At 35.7% G+C, this 18,339-nt stretch overlaps 1 protein-coding gene across 1 annotated transcript; it reads left to right on the forward strand.

The window, feature by feature from the left end:
- Positions 1-6,954: 6,954 nt before the first annotated feature.
- On the forward strand, positions 6,955-17,347 carry si:ch1073-59l16.1 (uncharacterized). Its single transcript, XM_007233444.4, has 5 exons — positions 6,955-7,360; positions 10,913-11,016; positions 11,142-11,221; positions 13,721-13,801; positions 16,184-17,347. Exons 1-5 carry the CDS (start codon positions 7,047-7,049, stop codon positions 16,193-16,195), a joined length of 591 nt encoding a protein of 196 aa, XP_007233506.4. The 5' UTR covers positions 6,955-7,046; the 3' UTR covers positions 16,196-17,347.
- Positions 17,348-18,339: the final 992 nt, after the last annotated feature.

Genomic DNA, 18,339 nt, shown 5'->3' on the forward strand with positions numbered 1-18,339 from the left:
GAAGGAAGCAAGAGCTGCTGCACTCTCACACATACCGCTCACACTGCCATGATGACGACCCTACGCCTTCTGCTCCTTTCCTTCATCATTATTATTTCAGGTGAGAGATAATGATTCATTTTCTTTATATGAAAGTGTTAGATTTTTGTATGGTTATGTTATTCGTTTTTTAATAGTTACAGCCAACATAAGACTATCAATTCAATGGCACAACAACAAAACGTGGCCAGTTCAAACTTAAATTTGTATATTTATGTAAATATATATACACAAAGTAAATTTGCATGTTAAACTTACACTTAGCGTAACACTTCTACTAATGTCAGTTTAACACTGGCAAATTTACTGTGTATATACATTATACAGACACATACACATACAGACGCATATATGATTCATAAACATAAATATATTTACACTGTGCATATATGCATATGAATATCAGCAATGGTGTATTTAATGTAAAGTATTTGAGTATGTAAATTCAATATTATTATAAATATCAATATATAATGTCAGTCTTATGGTATTTGGGGTAAGTAATATCAATGTTATTATACACAGCTCTGGAAAAAAAATAAGAGACCACTTAAAAATGATGAGTTTCTTTGATTTTACCAAATTAAAAACCTCTGGAATATAATCAAGAGGAATATAGATGATCACAAGCCATCAAACCAAGCTGAACTTTTTAAATGTTTGCACAAGGAGTGGCATACAGTTATCCAAAAGCAGTGTGTAAGACTGGTGGAGGAGAACATGCCAAGATGCATAAAAAATCTGTGATTAAAAAATAGGGTTATTCCACCAAATGTTGATTTCTGAACTAATAAATGCTCTAAATGACAATATTTCTATTTGGAATTTTGGAGAAATGTTGTCCTTGGTTTATAGAATAAAACAACAATGTTTATGTTACTCAAACACACACACACACACACATATATATATATATATATATATACACAATGAACAAACAAAACTGGAGACACATGCATGTATATGTGTATATCAATATTATTAGTGCTATCGATGCTAACATGATGATGTGATCAATCTAGGAACTATATATTTTTTTCCTCAAATTAACATTTTAAAAATAAAGAAATATTAGCGACACACAGAATCCATAGTGCTGAGTTCTGCACTACTTTTTATTTATAGTGTTATATAATAAAAAGTAGTCACTTATATTACCTTATAGTATAAGTGTGTAGTGTTTAGGAGAAATGAATTATTATGAAAAGTGCATTAAATGCTCATAAAATTTTATGCAAAAATTATTAAAATCACTAGAATGTATTGTGGTTTTGAAAGAGCTTTTTGTAACACTTTATAAGCAAACTAATGCACTTTTCACTCACATTATTATGTTTAGATGCAAAAGCATAATTGATATATATCTTGTGTGACATCATATTTTCCATCAGCCACTCAAAACCATGTTACTGAGTGTGACACAGTATTTCAGATTAACAGTTGTAATCATGAATTGTGGAAAACTTTATGTTTTCATAGTTGAGGGACAGCCTATAGGAATGTCCTACATAATGTGCACATTTTGTGATAAATGGACCTAAATTCAAAAATAAATGTAAAAAATGTAAAAATTGTTTTCTGTTCACACCTGTTTTGTACATATGTTTTGTAGCCCAGATCTAAAATCACAATGTTTTAGAAAGGGGAAGTTTTGATATCAGTAACGATATCATTAGTAAATTTAGTCATACTCTTGTATTTAATTAACCCACAGTAATGTATGTGTCGCAGACCCTATTAAAAGAAGTGCAGACGTTCCTTCCAGCACTCTTTTCTCCATTTTAACCTATAAAGTCCTTAAGTGTAAAATACAGGACAGTGTGTGAATGTGCGATAATCTGACCTTACTTACAGAATGTAGTTAGGAGTGCTGGGTTAGTATTTATAACACATAAAGCACCTCCTTTTAAAAGTGTATCTTTTAGATCTACAGCTTTGTTCCAACCATTTTTTCACTTCAAATATTTTAATGAGATGTTATGTTGTGTATAACTAGTTCTGAAATCATTTGTAGAACAAAAACAAATGTTGAACAAAATTTATGAAATTGTGTTTGTCATTTAATGGTGCTTCTGTATTTTAATCCTAAAAATATTTAGTCAAGTGTTTAGTCACTTAATTAAGTAATGAAGTCATGTTTTAAAAAAAGTGATGATCTAGTGCTGCTGTGTGAAACTTTAGAAAACCACAGTCCTTTAACAATGCCTTCGCTGTTAAAACCTCAGGTTTCTCAAGAGAAAGAGAGAGAGAGAGAGAGAGAGAGAGAGAGAGAGAGAGAGAGAGAGAGAGAGAGAGAGAGAGAGAGAGAGAGAGAGTAGGAAGAATTACCAAGTTAAATTATTACGTTTAAAGTATAGTTAAGGTCACTTTTTAACCCTTAGAACTCTTTTGGACAGATTTTATGTCCAAAATCACACCTTGTGTTTTTAGCTTAATTACTTAGGAATGCCTTCATGCATCAGCATAATCCATATACGGTTAGAAAGAGCGAAACTTTCTCTTTCTAAAAATCAGTGCATTAAAACATCTGCAAGAAATCAATTGGGAGAAACCTAAAAAATAAGCTCTCCTACAAAATTCCTTTTTTATTCTTCCATTATATCTCTATTATCTAATTTTCTTAAAACACATAATCAGTTGTATTTACATTCACTCTCGGGTCTCTGAGTTAATCACATGATGTCATTATTGCCACTGATTCCTCAAAGTTTTTTTAACTTTGAGGAATCAGTGGCAATAATGTGGCAATTTAAAAAAAAAAAAAAAAAATACATGCAATTTGTTTTTTCCCAACCAATATTATTTACTTCTAGTGCTTTAATATATTTATATGTTTCAAACCAAATAATATCAGTAAATGACCCAACAGTGTCCACAGAAAAGTGTAAAGCTAGGTATGCATATTTTAGTACTTTTTTCTTACAGAAATTTCTTTTATTTATTTTAACTAAAACGTTTACATTTTTGTATATAGTTTTCATGGTGTGTCCTAAATAAAAATTCTTTAATATAATATTTGTTGTTTTTATGAGCAGCTAAAAGGCATAGGCTGCTCTGAGTGTCGGGTTTTTAGTATCTACATGTATCCTAGAGGTGTGATTATCAAGAAAAATAACTCTTCCTGATGCTGTTTCTCCATGTATTTTGATAAAGTAATAAACCATGTAATGAACCATCATCAATATTCTTATGCTTTCAACTCATAACCACTCTAGCCTAACCATTTTTGAAAATATATCTTAGGTATGAATATATTTAAAGTCTATACATTCAAAAAGAAGTAAAAAAAAAAAAAAAAACAGGCGCTTGGTAAAATTTTTACCAAAACACGGCAAGTTCCAGGAAAATATAACAATTCTGCTTCCTTTTACATTTCAAATGATTATATTTTTGAGCAGCCGTATGGCTTCTGGAGTAAAAGAGCTCAGGGCATGTGGCTGTCTGATATATTTACTGTGTAAATATAACACACAGTGAACTTCTCTTATTCTGCTCTTATATAAAAGCTAAAAGCTTTTAACCCTCCTGTTACCCTCAAATTTAATAACATCTTTTATGCTATGCAACTTGACCTCAGCAATGTAACCTCTTGAAAATTAGCATATAATAATTAACCAAATAATAAACCAAAATCTTTGTCATATGCTATATTTGTTTGGTGATTATTTAAATAGTCAATTTACCCCCAATCCACTCCACTTATACAACCAGAATATATGTGATATGACTTTGGATAAGTATCTCCTGAAAATCTCATTAATTTACATAAAATAAGACAAAAGAGATCTTATTGCTATTTTATCGGCTTTATACTATTTTGAAGAAAATATGTTTTGTAATCTAAATGTCAAAGTTCTCGAAAAAATTATATTTTTCCCGCCCTTCTGTTGTGTGAACTATAAGTGTTACTTGCACTAATACAGTTATAGTTATGTTAGTTTAGGGCCCAAATGTTTTTAAGGATTATAAAATTGCCAGAATGTCACAGTGACCTTCACAACATTCAACACAAATATATGTAAAATGATGATGTTTAATACAGCTAAAACAGCCTGGGGTCAAAATGACCCTGAAAACATTGTTGTGTACAAAATGTATACAGCACATTGTAAACATATCATCGTGTTAATTTTATGTTTACACAGTTGTTTCCATTAATTAGGAAATGTCACTAAATATGAAGTAGATAAAATCTCATTGGACGGGGTCAAAATGACCCCAAAGATTATAGTAGGTTTAAATGATCACTGGCTTCAGTGTAGGCTAGGGATCTTGGGGAAAACAACTTAAATACAACTGATATACAAAACGAGAAAACGTTAGAATAGAAAAGAATTAAGCCGCTGTGTTTAACCTACCTATAGCAGAGACTACACACACACACACACACACACACACATTAGGATAGTGGTTTAGTGCCCCTGTTTAAATAGCAAATGTTGTGGGGTGTTAGAGCGCTGTTTCTTCTCACACCACTTCTTGCCAGTCAAGAGTTTTTTTTCCCCCATGAAGAATTCACAGAACTCAACCAGCATTTACCATCAGTATCACCACTGTGAGGGTAACTTGTGAAGGTTATTGAAACTCATAACAGCAATGGTGATAAATACTGGTTAAGTAATGAATCTGAGAAAGGATTTTAAAATTATAAACACTACAAAACTAATAACAGAAACATGGCAAATATGTCAACTTTAAAAGCTTTTACATTATAGAATTATAATTTCTTACATTTTATGTCTGAGCTATATACAGTATCTAACTATTAATTACTATTTACATTTATCTCATTTCATAGGGACAGTGTAACAATTCATAATACAGAGGATTAAACTGATGCGCTGGAGCTGCACTGGCTACCAAGGTTTTACGTAATGAAACTATACAGTTTTATAAGCCTACAATACAGATATAAGATACGATACAGAACATCAACAAGAAACAGGATACAAAATAAAATAACATTACTGTTCCCTTAAATGAGCAGTTCAGTTTCCTCTGTTGAAAAGCGTTGGACACATCTAGGTAGCTGCGCCGTTAAAATAGCAATTTGTGCTTCTGGCTCTTTATGAATGAAGTTTAACTTATAGTGCCTTTCTAGAACCCAAGGATGCTTTACAATTTACACACAACCATTTACGTATTACACACAACCATTTATACTCAGCACTCATGCACACACCGGTGAGAAGCGGCAGCCAATAGCGCACAGCGTACTCTCAACCGGAAACATCCGTCCACCTGGAGGACTGCATCGGGCACTACAGCATTTACCCAGGACAGAGTGCCAGTTCATTGTGGACACAGTCATACATACATTTACACACACACAAACTTACATACATACCAGATCAATTTAGTGTATTGATTTTTTCTGGGCAATGTACCTAATCTCCATGTTTTTTGACTGTGGGAGGAAACTGGAGTTCCCATAGGAAACCCACGCAGATAGGGTCTTGAACCCAGGACCCCAGTGCTGGGAGGCAAACGTGCCAACCACTAAGCCGCCCTGCCACCATGCCATTCTTTAAAGGAATGGCACTTAAATTGTTTCATGCTGTGCCCAAAACACACCCTTGAATACTTAAGAGAATTAGTACATGTCGTTTGCATGTTTCGAGCTGCTCAACGTGTACTTTTCCCGATGTTACGATAGCAAAGACACAGCGACATGCTTTATATCAAGCTATGTGGTCTTGCCTAAAACTGAGCGCTAAGATTGGGCCTCAAAAGGAAAAAGGCACTGTCTAAGTACTTTTGAAGGACTGTAAACTGTCTATAATAGTAAATCTAAAAATCGATTCTCTTTTAATGCATTTAAAAAACATATCCAATGTACAGCCCAAATGATTCTAATATGATATAAAGCTGCACAATCTTTCCAGAATTTTGTAGTCATCTGCTTATTCAATGTGTCTAATCTAGTCAAAGGTATGAATAGAGAATTTGGTCCCTTTTGCTGCAATAATGGCTTCGACTCTTCTGGAAATGGCTGATCTAAGAGTGTGAGGGTTTGATTTCCTCCAGCCACTTTAGCATTAGGGTTAGGAAGGTATTGTGTTGATGTTTGATGATTAGTTCTGGGTCACAACTAATCAGCTCATAAATCAGCTCATCCTCAGAAGTGTAAGATGGGTTTCCATCACTCCAGCTTGCTCCCATACTGTAGGTGGAACGTGGGCTTGGTGGGGTCCAGTTGGGGTCCATGTGCTCTTAATAGGTGCTATTAACACATGGGTTTCCCAAATTGCTCACACTGTAACGGTCCATAAGGGGCCATCCACTGGGTCCCTACTGTAGTTGGGCTACACATACAGGCCATATATTTGACATACATTTGACTTGTTATCTGGGCTGTGTCATCAACGGGTGCATCTCGATGCAGCAGAATATTATTGGACATGCTATGTGTACTAAAACTAAATGATTAAGTTTGTTGTGTTATCTTGTCTCTGCAGATGCTGACAAAATCACCACAATCAAGGAAGTTTCTGTACGAGAAGGACAGTCCATTATAATTCCTTGTTTATATGATCCAATATATGAGTCCCATTTAAAATACTTATGTTCTGGATATATGTGGGCGTTCTGTAAACCTAAGGTGTACTCTAAACCTCAAGAAACAAACAGCAAAATGTCCATCACAGATGACAGAGAGCGGAGAACCATCAATGTGACTATGAACGCCCTATCCAGTTCTGAAGCTGGTCATTACTGGTGTTGTATTGAAATAGACAAAGCGTCTGATGAAGGAAGTTGGTTTAAGTTACAGGTCACAAAAGGTGAGGCTATATAACAGTAAAGAGTCCAGCAGTTTGTGATCTTATCTTTTTCTTCACCAGTAAAACATAGACATTCTTCTTTTTTTTTCTCTGACTTTATCTAACTCTGATCTCATGCCCTCAGATCCTGAACTTTACGTGGAGAATCAGACGGTAACTGGTGACGTGGGCCAGTCTGTGTCAATTTTCTGCCATCATCCTCATCATCACAGTTCGAATAAAGAAATGAAGTGGTGTAAGCTTGACGGGAATTGCGTGAAGAACACAGGAACCTTAGATGGAGCTTCAGTTCAACTCAACAAAACAGATAAAATCCTCAAGATTAACATGAGTAACCTGATGATGAAGCACACTGGATGGCACTACTGTTCGGTGGGACATCTACAGATGCCTGTTCATGTGTCTGTGACAAACATCTCAAATACCTTAATACTAAGGACCATGAAACAAGCAACCAACAATCCAGCACCCAACAATCCAGCACCCAACAATACAGCACCCAACAACACAGCACCCAACAACACAGCAGCCTCTGGCAGGTAAAATCCTGATCTCTTCATTTCACCCAATTCACACCTTTCACATTGAGAAAACAATGAAAACAACACCAGCTTCAGCTCAACTTTCATTCAAAACGTCCACCACATACCCAACCACACACACTGTTACACACATCTGTCAGAGATGACTTAACAGTGTCATGTGCTCTGAAGAAAGTGTATGTTCCTCAGCAGCTTAACCAACCATGTGGTTCTAAGCTTTCTCATGTTTTTCTCAAGTGTTAGCTACACTAGCCTCAAAACTTCAGTGCTCCAAAACATAAGAGGTAAACTTGTGTTTAAAAAGACACCAAAACATGTCTTGGCTGATTGCAGTTAGGGTTAGATTTTAGGGTTGATTAAGGGTTAAGGTTAGGGTTGGGTGTAGGATTAGGTTCTATTTTTGTGTCGTTTACATTTAAGATAGGGTTGAGTTGCATTTAATAGGCATGCAGTTGAATGTTAGCTTAATGTCAATTAAACATCAATGAGGTCATAAAATGGAGCATCCAAGTAAAGCGTTACCGGTTCTTTGAGTGATTCGATAGAAGAACCACTTTTAGTACTTTTTGTTTAATTATCCATTTTGTAAAAATAAACAAATATGAAGAAGTTTTAAATTTGGTATTTGAACTTTTACATGTCCATCAGTAATCTTTTACAGTTAAAAAAAGGGTCACATTAAGGCATTGCTCAAGAAACCTTAGAAGCCCTTAGTAAAAGTAAAAAACATATATTTTAAAGCTTTTTTAATTCTATTGACACTATGTATGTCCATTTAACGTTAAGCCAAAAAAAAGTTTTTTGTCTGACAGTGATAAATATATCCAGAAGTATCAATGTCACGTCCTGGCCTCGTCTCGTGTCTCTGTGTGTCTTCCTCACGTGACCTGTGCTCCTCTGTGTCTCCTGTCTCAGTACTTTTCCACCACGTGTCTCATTTGTGTCTCCGTCTGTCTTTGCACCTTCCTCTGTTGTTTTGTCATTCCTGGTTTCTCTAGTTAATTCTCCTCGTTCCCTAGTTCCTTGCTGTGTTTTTCTCTGTTTTTGCCTTATATATATATATTTAGTCTCTTTCCTTGTTTATTTCTTAGTGTTTTGCTTCTTGTTGTTTCCCTTGTAAATTTATCCCTGCCCTGTTTAGTTTTGTTTATTTCTTGTTTGGTGTTTCTAGTTTCTTGTTTAGCTCCGTGTTCCCTAGCTCCCTGTATATACCCTGCTTGTGTTGATTCCTAGTTTAGCTCCTTGTATATATTCCCTGTTTGTTTATCATTATTATTATCTCTAGTTTGTGTAAGAAAGCGGCATATGCCGCCAACCACCAGCAGAGGGCCTGGACACTGCGGTGGAGGAGCTGGTGGATCTGGGGCAAAAAACTCCAAGTCCCAGAATCCCCAGCGGTAATTAGTTCAAATCAGGCTCAGCTGTGAACACAGCTTAAAAACCCCAGCCAAACCTCAGTTCACCGTCACACCTTTGTAGAGGGGTGACCGGTAACAGTGGGTACAAAAGAAAAAGATTAGAAAGAAAAGAACTCTTAAAAGAAGCCACAAAAAGGAGAGATCCTAAAAGAAACAAAGGCTCACAAAAAAAAAGAAATATTGAAAGAAGCCACAAAAAAAAGATCTCAAAAAAAAACAAAGGCTCACAAAAAAAGAGAGATCTTAAAAGAAGCTGCAAAAGAGAGAGAAAAGATCTCAGTTTGTTTTTGAAGTTTTTATTTTCAAGAAGTCTTTTCTAAGTTCCTTAAAGTTTGATTTAATTTCATTTGTTTGATTTTCCCGCCCTTTTTCTTCACTGCCACATTTAAGGCCCTCATCCAAAGCCACTGCACACACTCTAAGTAGTGCAGTGGTAGCACAAGGTTGGGAGTTCAAAACCTGGTCCAAGCACACCATCAAATAAACTGCACACACATACAGACACATTAGTAATATCAAATATAATATTACCAATAAATAAGACTTATAAATAAGCAAATAAAAATAAATAAAATAAGTAAATAAAATAACTCTGCATTTGAGTCCACCTCCCCCACTAAACCGTAACAGTTTGTTTAGTTTATGTTCTTTAGTTTCTCTCGTTTGTTTTGGTTTTGCGGTTATATGTTCATCTATTTTCAGTTATTTAGTTTATTCCCCAGTTCCTTATATATATCTCCCTGTTCTGTGTTTAAGTGTTTACTTGTTTCTTTGTTTATTTATATTTATTTATTAAATTATTCATTTCGCCATACCTGCACTTGCGTCCGTCTCCTCGTCTCCCTGCCTGGGTCTTCCTGACAATCAAACTGTTCTTAGCCTCAACATATATAATTATCAAGGAGCTGCATGGCAGCGTAGCTGAATGGGTTTGGGGTGATGGGTCCAATCTTTCCTCTGGTGTCTCTGGGCTTCCCCCCACACATACTATACATACTACATATACTATTCTCTTTTACAGGAATAGTTCTTTATAGAACCACATGTTTTTGTTTTTAATGGCATTACTCAAATAATCATTTGAGGCTTTTTAAAGTGTAGTTTTGACAAAATCTTTTAAAATCGATTAAAAACATAATCAGAGTGAAAATATACTTGCTGTTATTGGCATCTGACATGAAATAAGTGGTACTGTGCCACCCCTAAAAACCATCTTAAAGTTCTACATATACTGTATACAGCATGTAGAGAATGCTAAAAGCATAATCACCTTCTATCGACACCATCGTTACTCTGCAGTGTACTATTTCTCAGTGTTCACACTTACAGTACTTCATTAAAGATGGTGGGACAAGATCCTGCTGTGGACACCTCTGTTTCCTGTCTCAACATACTGCATCTATTTATCAAGCCCTTTATAAAGTGGACCAAATGTCTTGGTGAAAGGAATACACTGTATTACAAAGCGCAGTGTTGGGGTGGCGTAGTGGCACAGCTCCAGGGCCCGGGGGGGGGGGTTCAGTCCTCGCTTTGGTCGCTTCTGTTTACTACAGCCTCCCAAAACACATGGTGCGCTCAGCCAGGTGAACTGGATAAACTAAACTGCCCCTAGGTGCAAAAAAGTGTGTGTGTGTGTGTGTGTGTGTGTTGTGCCGAGCAACAGACTGGCACACTGTCCAGGGAATACTTCTGTCTGTGCCTAATGACTGCAGGTAGACTCTGACCCTGACCCAAAACTGCAAAAAAAAAAAAAAAACTGATAAATTGAAAAATAACAAAATATATGTTTTTGTTTTTAATTCTTAAGCCACTAAACCTATGTCTGTGGTGGTGTGATAACTTTCCAAAATCCACCCAAAAAACTATATATATGTTAATATGTTAAAATATCATACTGGTTTTATGAGTGTTTCCCCATAATTATTAAAAATAGAAAAAGTCATTAAAAATCAATACCGGGGTTTCTGAGGGTTGAACGTCTTGTAGGCTTTGTGTAGGCTATTGATTATTTTTACCATTTTTTTTTTTGCAAAATTATTGATTATGCTTGATTTTTTGTATTGTTCCACTGCAGTTGTCAAAGTAGAAATATATAATTCCTGTTCTAAATATATACTGTATTCTGTTACAGCCTCTTAATCCCTAATGGAAACCTGTTTGTGTTGACTGTATGTTTGGGAGTGATGGTTCCATTCGTCTGTGCTGCAGTGACTCTGATAATGCTGCTGAAAAAAAGTAGGTATTTCTCTCAATATTAATATACAGTATGTAATAACACTGATCTGAACTGAATTTAGCCTGAAAGTGTACTACACACTGTTAAACTCAGCTGTCCAATATCATTTTTTTTTCTTCTTCAGAATACAAACGGAAATCATTTAAAGGGCATGACCATGCTGAAAATATTTATGTCAGCATGCGCCTTAAACCACAGTCAGAAGTAAGTATAGCTTTAATGACTTTGTGAAATATCTTTTTTTTTTGTCACTTAGAAACCCATTTTTCTCAAAAGTGCTTAACCAACTGGAAACAGTGACAACTCCAGACTTTCCCAGTTTCCTACCTCATTTGCCCTTTATCTGCACGAACCCGTCTGTGCTCTGAATCAGCCACAGGTCTCTTCACAGTACGATGATCACACTTAAGTTTTCATGAAATATCTAATGTTTTCATACCTTGTGCAAGGCATTGCACTATTTGAAGCTTTTCGGCAGCAGAGAGATCCTTTTTCTTTCCCATGTTGCTTGAAACCTGTGCCCTGCTTAATATAGTAGAACATCCTTCTTAAGTAGTTTTCCTTTAATTTGGACTCATCTGGTAAACTAATTTTCACAGGTGTCTGAGATTGATTTTGGTGATCCAAAGAGCCCTGAGACACAATACCATCCATGAGTTTAACTGAGAACGAAACAAATAAAAATAAAAAATCTTTGACACTTAAATCCAATTTGCATAATAATTTGGAACGCGGTGTAGACCACTAGTTTCAGGACCTCATTAACATAATCTAATGATGACCAAATGTAATCTGGCATTGCATAAAATTGCATCCCAAGCAATAACACCAGGATATCGGAACATGTGTGATGTGTGATCAAAAATTGTTGATTGTGTAAGACAACAGATCTGTTGGTTCATCAATATAAATGTGTGACTGAAGATGAACCTGCTCTATATATGAATACACTCAGTCTTATCAGAATATGATACCTCAGCAGCAGAGATGTCAAGTAATGAAGTATGAATACTTTGTTACCTTATTTAAGTAGAAATGTTTATCTATTTTCTACTCCTTATATTTTCACACAGTTTACTTGACATAACTCTTGAAAATTATCTGTACTTTCTACTTCTTACATTTAAAACAATTAACCTCTTAACTCTTTACTATTTTATTTCTGCTTGTTTTATTCTGGCTTCTCATCGTTAAAAAAAAACCCTATCCAAATAAATTTCTGAATCCTGATAGAGTGAATTTGATTGTGGTTGGATGAGAAGTATAAACATATACCCTTCTGACACCCTATTGGATTATACAGCTCTGGAATAAAATAAGAGACCACTTTAAAATGATGAATTTCTGTGATTTTATCAAATTGAAAACCTCTGAAATATAATCAAGAGGAAGATGCATGATCGCAAGCCATCAAACCAAACTGAACTGCTTGATTTTTTGCGCCAGGAGTGGAATAAAGTTATCCAAAAGCAGTGTGTAAGGCTGGTGGAGGAGAACATGCCAAGATGCATGAAAACTGTGATTAAAAACCAGAGTTATTCCACCAAATATGAATTTCTTTGCATTATTTGAGGTCTGAAAGTTATTGTTATTTTTTGTTATTTTTACTTAATTTTTTTTAAGTAGTTTTAAAAGCAGTACTTTTACTCTTTTACTTAAGTAAAACGCTTGAGTTGATACTTCAACTTCTACAGAAGTATTTTAAACCCTAGTATCTATACTTCTACCTGAGTAATGAATGTGATACTTTTACACTTTTGCTCAGCAGCACTTTGGGTTTTCTCCATTCGTACCACCACAACATGCACTAACACACCAACGTCATGTCACCGTGTCAGTGTGTCACTGCGGTATGGAAACTGACCTTCACCAAAATAATAGTGCTTCCTGTGGGGGTGCTTACCAGTGAAACAGCGTGAAAGGGAAATAATAATGTATTCACAGAGACACAGTAGACATACAGACAGTAACTACACAGTGCTGCTAATCTGATATAACCATGTAACAATAATTTAGAATACGAAACCTCCACCTCCACATCCCCCACTACCACCTCCAACTTCAACTACTAACTAAAATTCAACAAAAAATGTAAGGCTCACCAAATGCCGTACATATATACAGCCCTGGAAAAAAAATAAGATACCACTTCAGTTTCTGAATCAGTTTCTCTAATTTTGCTATTTATAGGTATATGTTTGATTAAAATGAACATTTCTCCCAAATTCCAAATATAAAAATTGTCATTTAGAGCATTTATTTGCAGAAAATGAGAAATGGATGCAGAGCTTTCAGACCTCAAATAATGCAAAGAAAACAAGTTCATGTTCATAATGTTTTAAGAGTTCAGAAATCAGTATTTGGTGCAATAACCCTGGTTTTTAATCACAGTTTTCATACACCTTGGCATGTTCTCCTCCACCAGTCTTGCACACTACTTTTGGATAATTTTATGCCACTCCTGGTGCAAAAATACAAGCAGTTCAGCTTGGTTTGATGGCTTGTGATCATTCATCGTCCTCTTGATTATATTCTATATATTCTTTATATATTCTTTTGGTAAAATAAAAGAAACATATCTTTTTAAAGTGGTCTCTTATTTTTTTCCAGAGGTGTATTTCCACAAGGTAAAGACCCAATTAAACCACAGAGCAGTTTACATATTTATTTAAATATTGTGCAGTAATTTACATTTTTCTACAGAAGCCAAAACAATGTGAAGAAAAAAAGGGTGAAGAAGACGAAACCTATGTAACGATGTCAGGAGTGCAGAAATCCCTACAGGTACCACTAACACAAATCTTCATGTTTTGGTTGAGTTTAACCTCCTAAGATCCAGACTTTTTAATTTATCCTGTTTGGGATTAGTATAAAAGTATAAAAATTAAATGTTGTCTTTCTATGAGAAGTCAGTTTTGCAAAAAAAAAAAAAACTATGTCATCATAAAGGGACAGTAGTTTATTTAAACATTTAAAAACTATCCTTGTCATTTGGGATCAGACAGAGACAAGTATTTAAAAAAACAAAATGTTAGTTTCTAGAGGAAGTAAATAAACTAGTTTAATCATAAAATAGAATGAGAATTTTTACCTAGCCCTTGTTTCTGTTTGGCTTGGCTGTAGAAACTTTTGACTGGGATTCCCACCTGTAAGCACGAGATGATAGGGGAAGTCTCTTAATATGAGGCCAAAAGGTCAACATGTTAAATAATTAGGTATCATGATGCAGAGAAACAGCATTAAATGAGATGGGTGTATCCAAACTTTTGACTGAAACTGTACACACTGTAAATATACTAATCTGTCACATAGAAGTGCATAATAGTTTAATAGTAGTTTATTATAACAATACAATAAACCTACAGGCCATAAACGTTTAAAAGGCCAGATTATTAGTATTATAATGAACCTGTGCTGAAGAGTCTGTGTGAGGTGATGGGAGGGGTGCTGTTGTACACTACAGGTGCTGGTCAACGAATTAGAATAATTTGAAATAGTGCAATCATGAAATTCTTTGAATGCATTTTTTGTGCAGAAAGCAAATCAGGTGTTCACCGCACCTGTCCTACTCGTTAGACTAATCACAGAACTCGTTACCTGGAAAACAATTTGCTCAGCTGAGCTTTCCAAAAGGCCCATTTAGGCCATTTAACTGTGACACTGTTGTTTTATTGAATTAGAATAATGGAGAAACCGTTTCATTGAATTAGAATAATTTTTATTATAATTACAATCATCACTTTCTCAGTATTTTGTGGCTGCCCCCTTGGCTTGTATGACTGCCTGAAGTCTCCGCGGCATCGATTTGACCAGCTTGTCGCAAGTTTCCGCACTCACAGCTTCCCAGGCAGTGGCGATGTTCTGCTTCAGTTGGTCCAGCGTAGTAGGCTTTCTGTCGCGAATTTTCCGCTTGACGATGGCCCAAAGGTTTTCAATGACATTGAGGTCAGGCGAGTTGGCTGGCCATGCCAAAACTTCAAGCTGTTTTTTAGTGAACCAATCTTTGGTCGACTTTGCCGCATGAGCCGGTGCAAGATCCTGTTGAAATATGAAGTCTTCTTCGCCGAACTGTTCCTCAACAGTCGGAATCAGGAACGTTTCCAGAACATCTTGATATACGGCAGCATTGACAGTCTTCTTGAGGAAGCAGAGTTTCCCTACACCTCGAGCGGACATGCATCCCCAGACCATAACGCTCTGGGGAAACTTGACGGATCTTTTCACGCACTCGTGGTTGTAGGTTTCGCCACCACGACGCCAGACACGAGGACCTTGGTCACCGAAGGAGATGCAGAAGCGTGATTCGTCACTGAAGACCACTTTCTGCCAGTCTTCAGCAGTCCAATCGCTGTGTTCTTTGGCCCACTTCAGCCGTTTCTCCATTTGTTTCTTGTTCAGCATCGGTTTTACTGCTGGAACGCAAGATTTGAAGCCGAGTTCGCGCAGACGACGGTAAGTGGTTGATCTGGAGACGTCAGCGCCGGTCTGCTTGTTCCACAAGTCGGTGAGCTCGGAAGTGGACTTGAACCGGTTGCTGACTGTGATCTTTCTCAGCTGCTTGTTGTCGCGAGCAGAAGTTTTTCGGACGCCGGAACAGTTGGTGCGCTTGCTGCAGTTTTTCTTGAGAGCTTTGCTGACGGAAGACTGGCTGATGCCGAGCTGCTCAGCAATTTTAGTTTGGGTCAAGCCTTGTTGGCGAAGGGCTTGAATTTGAGCCACTATTCCGGTTGAGAGGTCGCGCTGCTTACCCATGATTGATTTTACAACTTAGAAATTCTACTCAACCCTGACTTTATACTGCACAGTGAACACTCTTCACAGAAAACAAAAATTCGAGCATTTATTCTAATTCAATGAAACGGTTTCTCCATTATTCTAATTCAATAAAACAACAGTGTCACAGTTAAATGGCCTAAATGGGCCTTTTGGAAAGCTCAGCTGAGCAAATTTTTTTCCAGGTAACGAGTTCTGTGATTAGTCTAACGAGTAGGACAGGTGCGGTGAACACCTGATTTGCTTTCTGCACAAAAAATGCATTCAAAGAATTTCATGATTGCACTATTTCAAATTATTCTAATTCGTTGACCAGCACCTGTATGTTCCCCATAAACCAGTGCTCCTAGTGTCTGTCTGAGATTAATGGTGGTGTCTGTTATTATTGCACAGGTGGGATCTTGATTTGGCCTCTGTGCTGCACTTTTCTGCCTGGCCAGATGGAGGCAGCGTAACAAATGGAGTACAGGCTGTTCTGACCCTCCTGCACCAGCTGAGTGGACTTCACATTTGCCTTTGTCTTATTAGACGACTAAACTAAACAAATGTTAAAAAAAATTCAATGGCTTCTTTTAATACATTGTATGACGTTTTAGTTGTTGATTTAGTTTGGATTGCTCTTTTGCAGTGTATGCTGTAGACTGCTTATATTAACAATGCTTTCCAACTTCAATTTCAATATCTGCATGTACAGCTCCGGAAACAAATTAAGAGACCACTTCAAAATGATTGTTTTCTTAAGTATCATGATGATTTGTAACCCTGTCATGGCCAGCCCTATCTCCAAACCCAAATTAAAATCTCTGGAATCTGAAACCAGGAGTGGCATAAGGTCACCCAAAAGCAGTGTGTAAGACTGGTGGAGGAGAACATGCCAAGACGCATTAAAGCCATGAATAAAATCAGGGTTATTGAGCCAAATACTGATTTTTGAACTCTTCCTTAATAGTATTGTTATCCTGTTCATAAATACTGTTTAGAAATATAATTACATGAATTATATGAATTCTGAAAGCTCTGCATCTTTTTCCTTATTTTGGCCATTTCTCATTTTTTGCTAATAAATGCTCTAAATGACAATATTTTATATATATATTTTTTGGGAAATGTTGTCAGTAGTTTATACAGAACTAAAGTGTGGGCCTATTCAACATCACAAATAAAACCTGAAAAATGGCAGCATGCTATAAGCCAACTAAAACTAAAACTACAAAGAACCTAGATGACCATGTTAAAAACAGCAAGCTATATTTAATGTTTATTGGTTTTGTCTGCATAATAATAGTCAAATTAGTAGGAAATCAAGCGTTTCCAATACTTTATACTTGTAGCCACTTAACCCATCACAAATGTTCCAATGTGAACATTTAGTTGACCAATTAATTCTATATATATGTATCTATATAAAAATACAGCCCAAAAGGATGCAGATAGACTCTAATTCAAAATCATGTTTTTAACTTTTTTTTATCCACGATGAGTAAAACTTATACCAGAAGTAAAGGTATATAATATAATAAATACTATAAGTATGCCAAAGCAAAGACCCCAACCTATATACACTGTTTTTAAATATATATATATATATATCATTTATAAATAATAATATAAAAAAAATTAAAATGCTTTTTTTTAACCAGAACCACTGTGGCCCAAGAGGTTGAAAAACATTGATCTAAAACATTTAATCTTTGCATTAATATTTTTGCAATAAGGTGCTTTTAGGAAACTCAGACACATTTTTTTAAAGATATTTTTCTTATTCTAATGTTTTACTTAATTATACACTTAACCCTTGTGTGGTGTTCATATTTTTGTTACTCGTTTGTTTGTTACTTGTATTTAATTCAGCAAAATTAAGCAATTTTACATTAATATGCTTTACACATGATTACTTTACCCAAATTGCAAGCAATATAAACAGCTTACATGGTTAATATTTGCCCTTTACCTTTCTTATTTTACATTTATTTCAAGAAGTGCTACTCTTTTTTATTAGTTTTTTAATAAAATGTAAAAGAAATTAAACTCAAGATATGAATAGAAAATTTAGTTTAGTTTCCAATTTACAAATGAAGCAATGTTTATTAGCCCTTGGCCATACATACTGTATGTAATATAAATATGTGTGTGTGTGGGGGGGGGGGGGGGGTGTACAGTGTGTGTTTATCGAAAATGTAAATCAGCAGACTGATTTAGTTGTACTAAATATATATGTTTTATTTTTAACAAAGGAAAAATAAATAAATGTTGCAGAGTTTCCTGGGGTCTGCTGACTGGTTAATTAGATGGATGAGTCTGAAATCTGCAGAAATGAGAGACTCTCTGGTTAAATTAGGCCAAAATATAATTATGCACAAACAGTAATGCAGTAAAGTATAGAGGTATTTAGCAGCTCTTCTGCACACTTCTCTCGGTGTGTCAGAATCCGAGTAACTTGCAAAGCGTGAAAACACCAACAGAATGAATATTTCATGAGTCTGAAAGACCCAGCAGTCAGACAAACGGCTGTATCAGACATGTTGCATCATAACTAATTTAGGCCACAC

The sequence above is a fragment of the Astyanax mexicanus genome, chromosome 6 (genome assembly GCF_023375975.1).
Source record: "Astyanax mexicanus isolate ESR-SI-001 chromosome 6, AstMex3_surface, whole genome shotgun sequence".
In the NCBI taxonomy this organism is placed as follows: Eukaryota; Metazoa; Chordata; class Actinopteri; order Characiformes; family Acestrorhamphidae; genus Astyanax; species Astyanax mexicanus.

Coding starts and splice junctions, on each gene's coding strand:
- si:ch1073-59l16.1 (XM_007233444.4), top strand. CDS start 7,047: ATGAAGTGGTGTAAGCTTGACGGGAATTGCGTGAAGAACACAGGAACC. Junction 11,017..11,141: donor GATAATGCTGCTGAAAAAAA/GTAGGTATTTCT, acceptor TTTCTTCTTCAG/AATACAAACGGAAATCATTT. Junction 11,222..13,720: donor GCCTTAAACCACAGTCAGAA/GTAAGTATAGCT, acceptor ATTTTTCTACAG/AAGCCAAAACAATGTGAAGA.